Raw genomic sequence first — 17,381 nt, 5'->3', positions numbered from 1 at the left:
AAAGTAGAAACACTACATACTGATATACACCTGAACATCAGCAGGAGAGGACTCTTTAAAGTAGAGACACTACATACTGATATACACCTGAACATCAGCAGGAGAGGACTCTTTAAAGTAGAGACACTACATACTGATACACACCTGAACATCAGCAGGAGAGGACTCTTTAAAGTAGAGATACTACATACTGATATACACCTGGACATCAGCAGGAGAGGACTCTTTAAGCTTCTATAAGAGCATTCCATTTAGTTTTATTGCCGATTTTATCTTTCAATTTTTGGTTCAGTCACATATTTAGGAAAAAAGGAAGAAGAAAATGTGGCTATTTGTAGCGTTTATTTGCACATTTGGTTCAAAAACTTGAAGACATTTATATTTCTGTTACATTTTTACCAGATTATTTTAAATCTATATTTAAATGTTATCATTTCACACAAAAGGCCACCTTATATGTCAGTTCTCCTTGTATCTGTGTGCCAAATATGTCCAGAGCCGGAGCTGCAGACCTTCACTTAACATTCCCAGTGAAGAGCGGGGTAACCTAGCAACCAGCAGGAAACAAACACAGCTGAAGGGTGACCCTGATTAATGCAGCCCACCAACCATTGCTAGGATGTAGGAATATTCACTTTTCCAAAATAAAAGCACCTGCAACCATGCACATCTGGAAACACCTGGTTCATAACTGTGAATGTATCCTGCTTTCTGCGTTTCATTTAGTAATGACCAATAATCAAGTTCCAGGTGAAGTCCATTATCAGACAATACGAACCCATGGATTTCATTCATATATCCCCACCAGAATACGTTTTTGTATCTGGATTTAAGATAGAAAGTTGACCTGCTAGTGCAACTGAAGGAAAAGAGTGGCAACAAAAGTGTTTGCAATTATTATTTTTGGATATTTGATGTTGACATTTGGTAGATACAGTATAGCTGCTGACAGGTCTTGCTCTTCACTGAAGCCAGATATGCAGTTTGTCAATCTGCCATTAACAGGACAAAATTATCATAATTTCCACTGGCTATTGGGATGCAGTCCACACTCTGCATGGGTTTAATAACCATATGACCAAATATTATGTCATTTCATGGTCCGATATGTCCAAGGTATATATGTCCTGATAGGAAGTAGTATTTCCCAATTGCATATATACTTCATGCTACAGTACATATTACAAGTAAAACAAATAATATGTATGCAGTTTTAAACAACGCAATATTTACCCCACACGCTTGGCAGGAATATGAATTATTATAAATATTAAGTGTAGGGCTGGCATAAATAATAAACCAGGAAAATATAAATATTTTCTATATAACAACATCAGAAATCTAAGACGATATCTAGTCTCATATCTCGATATTAATTTATTAATGCAATTTACTTTAGTTTTTACTTAATAAAAACTAAATATAGACTCAATGTTTTTCCCCACCTAAAGGTAGAATAACACATGTCATAAAGAACAGTGATGTCATCATGAATCAACAATAGCAGTAGTAAACAATTAATTAGATATTTAGGATTTTCTATCTGCTGTATTTGAGAATGAAAACGGCATGATGTCATTATGGGGGCGTGGCTATGCAAATGAGGCAACAATCAAAGGGAGGATGTGAGCTCAGTCCCTCTCATTCTCAAACACCACCATCCACCATCCTCTGAGGTGTGTCTGCTGACAGAGAGACACACAGACAGACACACAGACACACACACAGACAGACACACAGGTCGCCGGTGCACCGACAGAAAGAGCGTCTTCTTCTCTTTGTCCACGCGGAACATGGCGTCAAAATGTCCAAAATGCGACAAGACGGTGTATTTCGGTGAGTGCATGTTTTATCTGTCCCCGCCCCAGCCTCGGGGTTATTATCACAGCAGAAGGCTTTCACCAATACCTTCCGTTATTCTAAAATTCCTCATATTTCTTGAGGCATAACACGTGTTTACAGTGAGAGTTGATTTATTTTAAGCCATTCAGCTACAGTAATTATATTCAGTGTGATCTGAGGTGACGTGCAGACAATGACAACACAATGGTTTTCATGTTTTATTATTTAATATCTGTAAAAACCTGTTTACCCCAGCATCCACATATCATAACATATTTTTGCAGACATATTGTCATCATTACAGATGGGGCTTGGTCACATCGACCAAGCCCCATTAATTATGGTGAAGCCACCTATGTTATACTAAAGTATTTAAAATGTAATAAGTTATCCTATTAATATCCAGTTAATTCTTAATATTTGTACATTCTTAATATTTGTAAATTAAATGTAATGTGGATCTTTGTTCTCGAGTATTTCAGGTTTCATATTGAAATTTCAGTTTTCCTTTAGGTGTGGTGCATCATGGCAAACAACGTTATGTATAAGTATGTTTTTGGTAATTCCACAAAACCAAATGTTTAAAAAGGACAGCTTGGTAAAACAAAGTGGAATCGCAATTTAATCGCAAGCTTCATATTGTCACACAACATTTTATATATTCCATTTCAAATGTATATTGTCTCCGTTACCTCTAATTAAAAGCATACCTAAAGGTTTATTATAGGGATATTATGACAGGCTGTGAAAAAGATGACACTGGATGTATCATTTACTTTAGATTAAAGAGGACATATTCTACTGATGTCCAGGTGTATATCAGTATGTAGTGTCTCTACTTTAAAGAGTCCTCTCCTGCTGGTGTTCAGGTGTATATCAGTATGTAGTGTCTCTACTTTAAAGAGTCCTCTCCTGCTGATGTTCAGGTGTATATCAGTATGTAGTGTCTCTACTTTAAAGAGTCCTCTCCGGCTGATGTTCAGGTGTATATCAGTATGTAGTGTCTCTACTTTAAAGAGTCCTCTCCGGCTGATGTTCAGGTGTATATCAGTATGTAGTGTCTCTACTTTAAAGAGTCCTCTCCTGCTGATGTTCAGGTGTATATCAGTATGTAGTGTCTCTACTTTAAAGAGTCCTCTCCTGCTGATGTTCAGGTGTATATCAGCATGTAGTGTCTCTACTTTAAAGAGTCCTCTCCCGCTGATGTTCAGGTGTATATCAGTATGTAGTGTCTCTACTTTAAAGAGTCCTCTCCTGCTGATGTTCAGGTGTATATCAGTATGTAGTGTCTCTACTTTAAAGAGTCCTCTCCTGCTGATGTTCAGGTGTATATCAGTATGTAGTGTCTCTACTTTAAAGAGTCCTCTCCGGCTGATGTTCAGGTGTATATCAGTATGTAGTGTCTCTACTTTAAAGAGTCCTCTCCTGCTGATGTTCAGGTGTATATCAGTATGTAGTGTCTCTACTTTAAAGAGTCCTCTCCTGCTGATGTTCAGGTGTATATCAGCATGTAGTGTCTCTACTTTAAAGAGTCCTCTCCCGCTGATGTTCAGGTGTATATCAGTATGTAGTGTCTCTACTTTAAAGAGTCCTCTCCCGCTGATGTTCAGGTGTATATCAGTATGTAGTGTCTCTACTTTAAAGAGTCCTCTCCTGCTGATGTTCAGGTGTATATCAGTATGTAGTGTCTCTACTTTAAAGAGTCCTCTCCTGCTGATGTTCAGGTGTATATCAGTATGTAGTGTCTCTACATGTCTCCATGCTTTAATGTTGCTGCAGCACCTCTTTTCACCCTCTGTCTGAAACCAGAGCCCAGTCTGCTCTGATTGGTCAGCTGGCCGGCTCTGTTGTGATTGGTCACCCGCTTAAAGATGTCCAGCCCCCTTAACCTATCCGGTACAATGTGTTGGAGCGATAGCCAATAGGAGCGCGAGTGTTACATAGTGATGTCAGTATGTACTAGGGGTGTAACGGTTCACAACCATTTCGGTTCGGTACGTACCTCGGTTTTTAGGTCACGGTTCGGTTCGGTACGTTTTCGGTACAGCAGAAAAAATTAGCACAAAACATAACATATTTTTTTTAAATTATTATTAAACTGTGAATAATGTATTCACTCAAATAAATACAAAATAAAATAAACATTAAGGTGCAGCATTTCGATGAACTGAAATAATCTGTATTTGAACTGTACTGTACGAGTACTCACAAAACATAAAATATTAGTTTTGGGTTTTTAATTATTATTAAACTATGAATATTCACTCTAATAAATATAAAATATAATAAAATAAACATTAAGGTGCAGCTTTTCGATGAACTGAAATAATCTGTATTTGAACTGTACTGTACTAGCACCTAAGCAGCCAGTTTGACATTAGGACTTGCTTGTCATTGTATCTTCATGTTGTTTAAAGAAAGATGAACTTGTCCACATTGCTTGCCGAAAGGGCAGATCAGCTGGCACTAGCAACGTCTCCTGCTGTGGAGAACACCCTCTCTCGGGACAGAGGTAGCAGACACAGCCAGGTAGCGCTTTGCTACCATGGCAACATAAGGATGTTTGGCGTTTGTAATAGCTTTGGCTCGGTCTGAACTCTCTGCGAGCGGTGGAGGCTACATGCTAGCGGGAGTTGGGTTTGCACTTCAGTCTTTTGGTACCGGTGATATTCACGTTCGGGTGATGCCTTTTCAAATGAGTGCAAGTTTGATGTATTGCCGCGTAACCAATGTTAGTTGAACAATGCCGACAAAACAGCTTTGGTTCGGTCCACCTGTCTTTGCCCGTCATCCTTGTTCGTAACTGCGAAACCAAAATGTTCCCAAACCGGAGACTTCAATGATGCTGGAGGATTTTCGAGCTCAACTTTATCTGCGTTCGCCATTTCGACAGTTCCCCAAATTACTGACTACATTTGAACGCATCCCTCTGACCAGCGTTTATAGCATGCCTCTCGTCCAATGAAATGACTTGCTCGCTCTATGACGCGTTGAACCCACGTGAGCAAATTACTCTGAATGCTGCGACGCAGCACCTGAGATTACTTCCAAGAAGTTGTTCACGTTCTCAATTTTTTACGTTTAACGTTATATTCGTTCGGTACACTTCGGTACACACGTGTACCGAACCGAAGGGCCGTGTACCGTTACACCCCTAGTATGTACTGGAAGTAAACAAAGGAGGCGTTTCAGGCAGGGGGGGACACAGGGTATTGTAGCCTTTGAAAACCATGTACATGCACTAAAACCTTTAGAACACACCACAGTAAAGAGACAACCCCAAAAAGCATATAGGGCCTACTTACAATTAAGTTTTAATTTGTGGCTATCTTTTTCTATCCTTGCCCGAGATGTATGTGTTGTATAAATGAAAGCTGAAATTAAAATTGGATTGAAATAAATACGAATCACAAATTATTTTATGGACACGGACAACTTTGAAGCCCAACATCTAAAAATAGACCAAATATCTGAGCTTAAAATGTACAACACCGCTATAAATCCCCCGTGCTGCTCCAAAACAATAACACACCCTGCCAGAGGAAACGTGTTTATTGTACGTGTACTGCAGAGTCTCAAGTAGTTCAGCTGAAGCTCAAAGAACAAAAAGAAAATCGATCCAATTCACGCATGAGCAGTCAATCAATTATTTACACTGCCATGTGGTGCTGCTCCATAATCAACAGAAGCTGAACCCTGATGTATGGCGACTAAGCTCACTCCTCAGTAACAGGATACTCTATTGCGTCTCTCATAGGACGCAATGGAGCCGGTAACAAGGTCGCTCGGAGGAGGAGTTCTTATGAAGAGCTGTCCGATAACACGGGTCGCACCGTCAACGGCGCTCTGGTATCTTATCCGTAGTGAAGCAAGAATAGCTCAGCTGCGTCACCACCTGCCTCCATGTCTGAGTCTCAATCATCCATCTGCAGCTGAGGTATTTGATTAAGTTTCATCGGAGCTGGGAAATATAAGCGAGGCCTTTGAGACTCGACTGCAGATTATTACAGAAGCAGGTTATTAGATCAGGATGTAGCCGCTTTCTGTCCTTGATGAAACGTGTGTAATGTGGAGGCGACTGTAGGTCTGAGTTGTCACGGTTTGGACGTACGGAGCGTCCACACGGCAGCGTGCGTTGAAGCTTGCCGGTGGGCGTGTCTGGCGTGCGACCAATCACATTAATCTCCCGCCCCGGACTAGGGATGCCAGCGATTATTCGATTATTCGAATATTCGCTACAGTCTCCATAATCGAATATTATTTTTAAAAATCGATTTTATTTCTATATTTATATATATATATATATATATATATATATATATAGATATATTTATGTTTTTTTTTCTTTTTTTTTTCTGGCTTAGTTTCTACCACAATATATATATATATGCTAATAATAGTAATAGTATTAATAATTGTAAATGGCCATTGGTCACACCACCAGTTTGTTTTACTGTAAACTTGGAGGAAGCCTGCGAGCAGAGCAGACTGCTGCTGCAGCACGCTACACACCGACCCCACCCCCCCTCTCCCTCTCACGTGCGACTAAAGATGAACAACGCGGCAGGTAAAAATAGTTCCTCCTCGTGGAACTACTTCGAACTTACAAGTCCAAAGGAAGTTAAATAATAATAATAATCGATTATTATTCGCCAGGGCTGCCGAATAATCGATTTTGATAATGGTCCGTTTCTGGCAACCCTACCCCGGACACACAAGCACGACGTTTGATTGGCTAGAGCTTGTACTGGCATTCGATTTGATTGGCTGGTGCTTCCGTCGACGCTTGAAAAGTTGAACTGTTCTCAACTTTCGAAGCGACCGAACCACAAGCGTGACGTCACCCCATTCAAAGTGAATGGGAAGCGTCTCCGTTGGAGCTGCCGTGGGACGGACCTTCCAAAAGTCATGCACTCATCCATACATAACACATCTAACGGAGAGCCAGGTGAAATGTGTGTGTGTGGTTTATTTAGTGAACTGAAATACGTAGACTTTGGTTCCATGTGGGTGGAAACATCATTGTTTTTGAATATTGTCACATTGTGATGGGCATTTCCCCCCCCTCTTTTTATGTACTGGCATAAGTATCAAGAATAATCTATATGTGTACATAAAATGCTTTTCTGTAGTTTATGTTGCGTTGCTTTATTATCTTATTTATTGATAAGTGTTTTGTCTTTTTGTGATATGGACCTTGAGTCTGAAATAAAGATTGGACATTCTGTTTTGAGGGCAGAAGGAGTAAAACACAAGTATCTGCAAACAATTTAATAATCACTAAACAAATAATTGAAGTAAAACTTTATTCTAAATAACAATAATACTAATAAGCTTTATTTATATAGCACCTTTCATCCAAGATGCAGCTCAACGTGCTTTACAGATACAACATAAAGATGGAAGAACATAATCATAAACACAGATGTTGCTCTTAAATCATTCTTTAAAGAAATGCAGAGAAAATGTAAGTGTTGTTTGGTCAGTAGATGGAGAGTGGCATTATAAGAGCACACTGCTGTACTACACACACACACACACACACACACACACACACACACACCCCTCAGTGGCAGGCTGGAGTGTGAACAGGAAGTGTCTCGTTGTGTCAGTCTTCGAGGCTGTTCCCTCCTAAAGAACGCAGGTCTCAGCGTCTTTTCTGAAACACCCAAGAGAGAAATGACTGTTTCAGAATAACGCTGGATTATAACGATGCTTTAGGATTCCATGTTTCCTCTTTCCTTAAGCAAAAATCATGCACACATGTTCCTGCTGAAGTGACATTACCGTGTTCTTACTGTAACTACTATATTTAATGCCGAGTAACTTTCAAATTCATGTATCCAACGTTTTGAGACAGGTGCACCATTTTAAAATAAGATATATAGATATCTATGCAACCATAAGAAGTTGAAAGGGGAAACGAAGTATTATCTTAGTATCTATCTTTGAATTATTTTACCTAAAAGTGAATTTAATTCTCATGCAGAATTTCAGGATAACAATAAACCATTGATGTGTTTCTTAGTACGACCTATAGGGATGGTGGCGAGTGAGATCTTATATGGACCTTCATATCCGTTTTGAAAGGCGTGATATAAAACATCATAAACATGTGCATGTAACTCTGTAGAAGTTACTGGTTGATGTACATTCTTCTTCCTCTTCCTCTGCAGCGGAGAAGGTGTCGTCTTTAGGGAAAGACTGGCACAAGTTCTGTCTGAAGTGTGAGCGCTGCAACAAGACGCTGAATCCTGGAGGCCACGCTGAGGTAAGAGGACGGGAAGTAACAGATACATTTGAAGGGGTATATTTTTAATTTTGATGTTGGATGATGATGCTAATCTAGCGAGGACACTCGTGAAACATATCACAGCCTGAAGAAAAGGATCTGCATCGAAAAGCTGATGACGGCTGCCGTGTCTTTGGCTACTTTAGTTCAGTGTTTGTTTTCGTCGAGTGCTTCTCCTTCTCCTTGCACTATTTCTATTCTATTTGTATTTACTTGCACTATATCATCTGTGTTATGGTGTTGCACTCTTGGAGGAGCCTGAGACCTAAGATGTTCATTGACATACAGTATCTACACTGCAGCTAAGCACGAAGGACAATAAAAGCCTTGAATCTTGAAAAAGTCCTAAATGGACCATCCGAGTTGAGCCGCGTGCCGTGCCGGGCTGTAGCGGTTTCAAGCACACTCGGTATGACTGTGCAACCGAAGCAGAGATATGACTAATTTGGCCGTTAACCAAAAGGGAAGTGAGATTTGAGGTTGCCTTGTGGTTCAACTTTCACTCTATTGACTTTTCTAAACCACTAGGAAGCTTGCAGGGAAGTCGTTACGGTGACGGTCTCGCCACAAACTAACCACGTGCTTCCTGTCGAGGTCTCTGCGGTCAAAGGCAACGCGACTGAGGATCTGCTCACTTTGCATGTCTCTCTCTCGGGTGCAGATCGACCGGCGATAGCAGCGCTTCAGTGGATTCGAGTTCAGAATATTTGTGGTGTGAGCTTTTACATTCAGGGCAGTACAAACAAGCAGGCACTTTTATCTTAGTAGTGTATATGCATGCTGTGTTTTAGTGAGCGTTTAATAGGGCTGCGCGATATTGGAAAAAACTGACATTGCGATTTTTTCCCCCCTGCGATATGAAAACATACAGGAATTGAAGAAAAGACCGTTTTTCCCCGCAAACCGTCCTTTCTTGAACTTTAATGCGACAAATTGGCATTTCTTTAACTATATTTAACCGGATGAAGGATTTTAGTCACGGATGGCTGGATACCTGGATAGACGACTGTCTCACTTTTAAATTTCATATAAATAACCTGCTTAAAAAGCTGAGGCTTAGGCGAGGTTTCTTTTACAGAAACAAGTCCTGTTTCTCGCTTGAGGCCAGGAAAAGGCTCTGTGACCTTTGACCTGTGCTGGACTATGGGGATCTGATGTATATGAATGCACCTGCCCATTACCTGAGCAAGTCAGATGCTGCGTATCACAGTGCACTGAGATTTGTGACAAATTGTAAAGCACTTACGCATCACTGTACCCTGTATACCAAGGCGGGTCTGCCATCACTTCCTGTACGGAGGCTCAGTCACTGGTACCTTTTCCTTTACAAAGCCATGTTGGATAAACTACCATCTTATATCTGCTCCCTGATCTCTCTGCGAATTGAAAGTACGTATTGCCTGAGATCGCATGCTGTGGTTTTATTAAATGTGCCAAGTGCTAGGACTGTCTCAGGGAAGAAAGCTTTTAGATGTGCAGCTCCTCTAACTTGGAACCGTCTGCACAAAGAATGGAACATTACCAAGCTGGTACCACCACATGTTTTTAAAGCTCGGTTGGATGCTACTCAATCTTTTCAATTTACACACGGCATCTATTGCACGTCTGTCCGTCCTGGGAGAGGGATCCCTCCTCTGCTGCTCTCCCTGAGGTTTCTCCCATTTTCCCCTTTAAACTGGGTTTTCTTCGGAAGTTTTTCCTTGTACGATGTGAGGGTCTAAGGACAGAGGGTGTCGTATTGTCATACTGATATTCTGTACACACTGTGAAGACCACTGAGACAAATGTAACATTTGTGATATTGGGCTATATAAATAAACATTGATTGATTGATTGAATCAGATGCTGTTGGTACCTGTACATGTGGTTAGATATGTAAATTGTAATCCCTGTACATTTTGCTGTGTGATGTCCTTTTGTTGTTCTGTTGTTTATGTTTTCATGTCTTCTTGTGGAACCTACTGCTGCAGGTCTCCCTTGAAACAGAGATCATTGATCTCAATGGGATTTTACCTGGATCAATAAAGGTGTTGAATTGAATCTGAAGTTATCAACAAGCTGAGCTAGCTCGGTTAGCAGCGCCAAACTGCCCTGGAGAAACACATGAAACCACTTTGAGTGTTTTTACCTTTTAATCACCGGGTCCGTTTGCTTTGGATTTGATTGTGATTGGTTGTTTGCTGTCACTCACTCAAGTACCCCTGACATGAGAGCCGCCAAGTTTTCTGTCACGGGATGGGGAAAAATAGGACCCAAATGCAGAATGAGGAGGCAAGCAGGTTTCAAAATGGAACAAAAGGCGAGCTTTATTCACAAAAAGCTGAACAAACAAGAATCCAAGAAAAGGCACGAGGTGTAGCATCCAAAACAAAAAGGGACTGACCAGCATCAAGGGAGACATGAACGACAAATAATGAACCAACACAGGACGAGACAAGACTAAATACAGGGAGGGGTAATCACGAGACGAGAAACAGCCGGGCGGGGGAGGAGAAACACGAGGGCAACAGGTGAACACAATCAGACACACCAGGGAAACTAACGACGGGAGGACAGAACAGCAACATAACCCCAAGACTAGACACACAAAAACTCAAACCCTGACATTTTCCTTTTGTAGCAAGCAGCAAAATAATTGTAACATGACGTGCTTGAGTTAATTTGCCTACTTAATATCGCACGTCCTAAAAAAAATGAAGAATTATTATTTATTTTTTAATCGTCACGTCCTGCGATGTGAATATCGCACATATCGCGATTATCGTCACGACACGATATATCGTGCAGCCCTAGCGTTTAATAAGGAAGTTAAGAACAGTAGGTCAGTAGGGATTCACGATATTGTATTTTTATACTAATATGACACATTTTGTTCATTACATTTTTTACATTACATGTTAGACGCTTTTATCCAAAGCGACTTACATACTCAATACTGTGGGCAATCCCAATTTGGGGTGAAGAGTCTCAGGGACACAACGAGATGCTGTGGGGTTTGAACCTACCAACGCACTCACCACTGTGCCACACGCCTCCCTGTTCCCTGTGCTGATATATGCTCATACTTCTTCTATCATTTCTACCCTTTAATAGTTATTTCTACTGTTGATGGCAGATGCAGAAAAACATTGGATTGCTTTCAAAATGTACACATTCAATGGAAATAAAAAAATAAATAATATTTAACTTTAACTAATATTTAAGTTAGGCTTCATGTAACATGCCGGGTTTTAACTTTTGGTTTTATCAATAATTATGTTCTTTATTCTAATACGATGCAACTGCCACAAACCTCAAATCCCCTTGGCATTAATGATCATTGATTCATTGATTGATTATCTTTCCAAACAAAGCTGATTGATTCATCCTACTTCAACCAGACGATACTATTCCTGGGACAATCATGATTATTACTTGTATTTTTTATTTTTATTTTTAAAACCTCCACAATTTGTGTTTGCACTCGCTTCATTAGCAGTTTGTGTCAGATGCTAATGAGCGTCATGTTACGGGCCTGTCACTTTCTGTTCTGTATCTGATCGTGCTGATGACATGCGGATACCATCGTGCATCTCTAAAAGTCAGATTAAGATTTGGTGTGGCGCAGTGGGTTGTGCGTATGTGTTTGGATGTGGGTGTTTGGGGGACACAGGTTCAAACCCCACTGCAGTCAGCATGTCGTTGTGTCCCTGAGACACTTCACCCTGTGGAGGAAACTTCTGTGTAGCTATGCAGTGGGAGTCACCGACTCATGAAGGAGACACGGGACGAGCAGGAGTTCTGGAGGCGTGTGGCGCAGTGGATAGGGTTAGGATTTGTCTGTTGGTATTTTTCGTGTCCTTTTCTATCTTTGGGTTTCCTGTTTTATTTTGTAAAGTGTTCACCCCCGTTTCCTGCCTGTTTCCTTTCTGTCGGTTTCCCTCTCTGATTACCCAATTGTGTTCACCTGGTACCTATGTGTTTTCTCCTCCCTCCTCACCTGTCTCGTGTTTATGTGATTAGTCCTGGGTGTATTTAAGTTCTGGGTTTTCTGTCTCTCTTTGTCGGGTTGTCTTGTGTATTGGCTTGTCCACGGTGAGTGTTCTGTTCTGTCATTGTCCTTATAGCCTTGAAATAAAGGAATTTCACGTAAATCTGCATTTGGGTCCTACCTGCTTCACACATCGTAGCATTACAACCCGACCATTATGGACCCAGCAGACTCAGCCCATTTGATGCGACAGGCGGAATGTCTTGGATACTCTCTGGAGTACATTTTTTATACGTGGAAAGGCGCCTCATCTAGACGGGGTAGAGAGGCTGCATTGAAGGAGGCACGTCAGGAGGTTGCTCGCAAGCCCTGGCTATGGAGCTTGTTGCCCGAGTGGCTTAGGGTTTTCTCCTGTAGCCCTGAGTGCCAGTCTTCATGTTCTGACCCTTTCTTTGGGTCTGGTCTGGCGTTTAGAGGTCCACGAAGCCTCCAAAAGACTCCTAAGAGACGCAAGGCCAGGGTTCCAGCCCCAATTCCGGCTCCAGAACCGGCCTACAAGGCCATGGATCCATGCACCAGTACCGGCCCACGCAGCCATGCTTCCATTCTCCATTATCTGGCTTACACAGCCAGGGTCCAGGCTTCCGCTCCGCACCCAGCAGCAATGGTTCCGACTCCAGAACCGGTCCCCACAGCCATGGTTCCGGCTCCAGAACCGGCCCATGCAGCCATGGTCCCTGCTACAGAACCGGCCCACACAGCCATGGTCCCAGCCCTAGTCATGGCCCCAGCAGCCATGGCTCCGGCCCCAGCAGCCATGGTTTCGGCTTCAGTACCGGCCCCAGTAGCCATGGTCCCAACTCCAGTTTCTGCTCCAGGACTGGCTCTCCGGCTGACGCCAGCTCCCCGTGTCCTGTCGGCGTACCGGCCGACTCCAGCACCTCGTCTCCTGTTGGCTCTCCAGCCGACGCCAGCTCCCCGAGTCCTGTCGGCGTACCGGCCGACGCTAGCTCCCCGAGGCCTGTCGGCGTACCGACCGACTCCAGCACCTCGTCTCCTGCTGGCTCCCCAGCCGACGCCAGCTCCCCGAGTCCTGTCGGCATACCGGCCGACTCCAGCACCTCGTCTCCTGCTGGCTCTCCAGCCGACGCCAGCTCCCCGAGTCCTGTCAGCATACCGGCCGACTCCAGCACCTCGTCTCCTGCTGGCTCTCCAGCCGACGCCAGCTCCCCGAGTCCAGTCAGCATACCGGCCGACTCGAGCCCCCCGTGTTCTGTTGGCGAACCAACTCTCTCAAGTCACCCCTCCAGTTCCCTCTCGAGTCTCCTCTCAAGTCCCCTCTCGAGTCATCTCTCAAGTTTCCTCTCCAGTTCCCTCTCGAGTCTCCTCTCGAGTCCCCTCTCGAGTCTCCTTTCAAGTCACCCCTCCAGTTCCCTCTCGAGTTCCCTCTCGAGTCCACTCTCAAGTCTCCTCTCCAGTTCCCTCTCAAGCTACCTCTCAAGTCCCCTCTCTAGTCCCCTCTCGAGTCCCCTCTCAAGTTCCTACCCAAGTCCCCTCTCAAGTTTCCTCTCAGGTCCCCTTTCGAGTCTCTTCTCGAGTCTCCTCTCAAGTTCCCTCTCAAGTCTCCTCTCAAGTCCCATCTCGAGTCTCTTCTCAAGTCCCCTTACAGGTCCTCTCTCGAGTCCCCTCTCGAGTTCCCTCTCAAGTCACCTCTCGAGTTCCCTCTCCAGTCACCTCTCAAGTCTCCTCTCAAGTTCCTACCCGAGTCTCATCTCGAGTCCCCTCTCAAGTCATCTCTCGAATTCCCTCTCAAGTCACCTCTCAAGTCAACTGTCAAATGTCCTATCGAGTTCCCTCTCGAGCCCTCTCTCGAGTCCCAACTCCATGTCCTGAGCCGTTGGAGGTCCCGCAGACTGCTCTTCTGCCGGGGGTCCTGCCAACTCCATGTCCTGAGCCGTTGGAGGTCCCGCAGACTGCTCGTCTGCCGGGGGTCCTGCCAACTCCATGTCCTGTGCCGTTGGAGGCCCCGCCGACTACTCTTCTGCCGGGGGTCCTGCCATCCCTATGTCCTGTGCCGTTGGAGGTCCCGCAGACTACTCTTCTGCCGGGGGTCCTGCCAACCCCATGTCCTGTGCCGTTGGAGGTCCCGCCGACTGCTCTCCTGCCGGGGGTCCTGCCAACCCTGTGTCCTGTCCCGTTGGAGGTCCCGCCGCCTACTCTCCTGCCGGGGGTCCTGCCAACTCTTAGTCCTGTGCCGTTGGAGGCCCCGCCGACTACTCTCCTGTCGGGGGTCCTGCCAACCCTTTGTCCTGTCCCGTTGGGGGTCCCGCCGTCTACTCTCCTGCCGGGGGTCCTGCCAGCTCCTTGTCCTGTCTCGTTGGAGGTCCCGCCGACTACTCTCCTGCCGGGGGTCCTGCCAACCCTTTGTCCTGTGCCGTTGGAGGCCCCGCCGACTGCTCTCCTGCCGGGGGTCCTGCCGGCCCTTTGTCCTGTCCTGTTGGGGGTCCCGCCGTCTGCTCTCCTGCCGGGGGTCCTGCCAACCCTTTGTCCTGTGCTGTTGGAGGCCCCGCCGACTGCTCTCCTGCCGGGGGTCCTGCCAATCCCGTTTCCTGGTCCTATTCCGTGGGGGATCCTACCGAGGCCTGTCCCACCAGCTCCGACACCGGGTCATGCCCGGCCTGCGGAGCTGTCTGGTCTTCGCCCTCGGGCCCGGCCCCCTGACTCTTCCTGCCGCTGCCTTCGCCCCTCCATGGTCCCCACCTTGGACTCTGTCTTGCCCCCGGGCCGTCCGCCCGAGTCCCCCTTTTTGGACTCCGCCTTACCCCCGGGCCGTCCGCCCGAGACCCCTTCCTGGTCCACTGCCTTGCCCCCGGGCCATCCGCCCGAGTCCCCCTTTTTGGAATCTGCCTTACCCCCGGGCCGCCCGCCCGAGACCCCTTCCTGGTCCTCTGCCTTGCCCCCGGGCCGTCCGCCCGAGACCCCTTCCTGGTCCTCTGCCGTGCCCCTGGGCGGTCAGTTCAGTCCCGTCCTCCTGACCCCCTCCTCCCACCCTGGTGGCTTAGTGATGCGTCCCTCCTACGGACCCCCTCCACCCACCCTGCTTGAGTTTTTGGATTTTTGTTTTTTGTTTTGGGACGTCTGGGATCCGTCCCTTGAGGGGGGGGTACTGTTAGGATTTGTCTGTTGGTATTTTTCGTGTCCTTTTCTATCTTTGGGTTTCCTGTTTTATTTTGTAAAGTGTTCACCCCCGTTTCCTGCCTGTTTCCTTTCTGTCGGTTTCCCTCTCTGATTACCCAATTGTGTTCACCTGGTACCTATGTGTTTTCTCCTCCCTCCTCACCTGTCTCGTGTTTATGTGATTAGTCCAGGGTGTATTTAAGTTCTGGGTTTTCTGTCTCTCTTTGTTGGGTTGTCTTGTGTAATGGCTTGTCCACGGTGAGTGTTCTGTTCTGTCATTGTCCTTATAGCCTTGAAATAAAGGAATTTCACGTAAATCTGCATTTGGGTCCTACCTGCTTCACACATCGTAGCAGATAGAGCCTTGGTGTTGGGATCAGGGGGTCACAGGTTCAAACCCCACTGCAGACAGCATGTCGTTGTGTTCCTGGGTAAGACACGTCACCCCAAATTGCTCCTGTGGGGATTGCCCACAGTAGGCCTACTAAATAAGTCCAAAGTAAGTCGCTTTGGATACAAGCGTCTAAAGTAACGTAATGTTCTGATGTCAAACACTGATATTTAATACAAGCATCGGCCGGAGAAATGCACATCACAAGTCACACAGTCAAAGGTTCTGACTGCACGGGTGGTTTGCCACGCGTCTTGGTAGACCTTTAACTAGTTTACAGAGAGTCGAATCCACATATTGGGGATGGGCGTAAAGCATCTGCAGACACAGGAGATGTCTCTCACATCTGTGGAGCTTAGAAAACCCCCCTTGTGCCCACCAGATCAGGCCATAAAACCTCATATCAACATACGACTGCATCAACACATTCCTTACGGGAGATTAGAAGCAGGGATGGTCGTAAATGTCAACACACAAAATAAGGTTAAATGTCTCGGAGTAAAGACAAAATGAATCCCTCACACACCCCAAGTTGCTTGAGTATGTCAGTCGCTTTGGATAAAAGCGTCTAACAAGTGACATGTCATGTTGTCGATAATTTGTGAACACATTTGCACGCCTCCTCTGAAAGACACTTAAAGCCCACCAGACATGTCTGAATAAAGCCATCGCAGTGCATTCACTTGGAGGACACTGCAGTCTGATGATGAGGGGCTGCTACTTCACAATGTTCCTGCAATGCTGCACGTTGTATCCCTAAAAGAGGTCGAACACGGGACTCAAGCTGAGGACGATTTCCTGGCACAAGGCTTTCTATTAACACGCATTTTTCCAAGAGAGCATGCTGTCTTTTTGCAGGGAGCTGGCTTTGATGCAGAATAATAAAATGCACTTAGAAGAGAAGAGCGATGTTCATATTTATCTAACAAAGATGCCGATCGCAGAGTGGCTTACAAACGTCTGTGAGTAAGTCTTTGTTATTGGGCCTTATGTGGATCCAAACATACGGAACAAATGTGTTTAACTAAACTGTCCCACTCTGGGTGAGACACAGAACAAGTACTCAGGTCTTTTGAGTAAAACTAGAATTACTTAATTGTAAACAAAGAGATAATAATAATAATACATGTATTTTAAAAAAAAAAATGCTCACCCTACACAAAATATCTTGAATGAACCAAAAGTAAAAGTACTTATTTTTCACAAATTCACATATATTAAATTATTGGATTATGAATATGAAAGCATTAATGTGTTCATCCAGCTCTAATTACAAGTCAATGTATTAGTTGGTTTACATTTTGTATCAGCTATAGGGTAGGTAATTCTCTTCAGAAACACTTGTTATATTCCATGCAATGCTCTTAACATCCGATAGCAATGAAAACATGAAATGCTTTGACAATAAATACTTAAAAAAATATCATCTGTGGAAGTCGTGGCGCTGTGAAAAGCACGACCAATCATCTGAGCCGGCTAAAGTAACTGGATGGCCTACGTGCCTGTCAGCCTTCCATCGGGGCACAAACTCATCTCGTGCCCTCATTGGTCATGTGCGCGTTCGTGTGTGTTGGGGGAGGGGCTCTGTGACGAAGTGGCAGATTTTTCTTTCAAATTCTAGCGCACTCCAGCTGGTTTCTCCATTCTTACCTACCTTTTTAATGTGAATTTGTCAAGTAACTAATGTAGAGAATTACAAGTATAAAGGA

At 44.7% G+C, this 17,381-nt stretch overlaps 1 protein-coding gene across 1 annotated transcript in view; it reads left to right on the top strand.

Moving 5' to 3' along the window:
* The first annotated feature begins 1,622 nt into the window (after positions 1-1,622).
* LOC117439967 (cysteine-rich protein 2-like) overlaps positions 1,623-17,381 on the top strand; it is a 24,200-nt gene continuing 8,441 nt past the window's right edge. The window contains 2 exon segments of the mRNA XM_071201898.1: positions 1,623-1,836; positions 8,019-8,113. Coding sequence (XP_071057999.1) covers positions 1,794-1,836; positions 8,019-8,113 — 138 coding nt within the window. The 5' untranslated portion in view covers positions 1,623-1,793.

Source organism: Pseudochaenichthys georgianus, chromosome 24 (assembly GCF_902827115.2).
Source record: "Pseudochaenichthys georgianus chromosome 24, fPseGeo1.2, whole genome shotgun sequence".
Taxonomy (NCBI): domain Eukaryota; kingdom Metazoa; phylum Chordata; class Actinopteri; order Perciformes; family Channichthyidae; genus Pseudochaenichthys; species Pseudochaenichthys georgianus.
The sequence above is the reverse complement of the archived record's forward strand: the minus strand, read 5'-3'. Positions and strand labels throughout refer to the sequence as shown.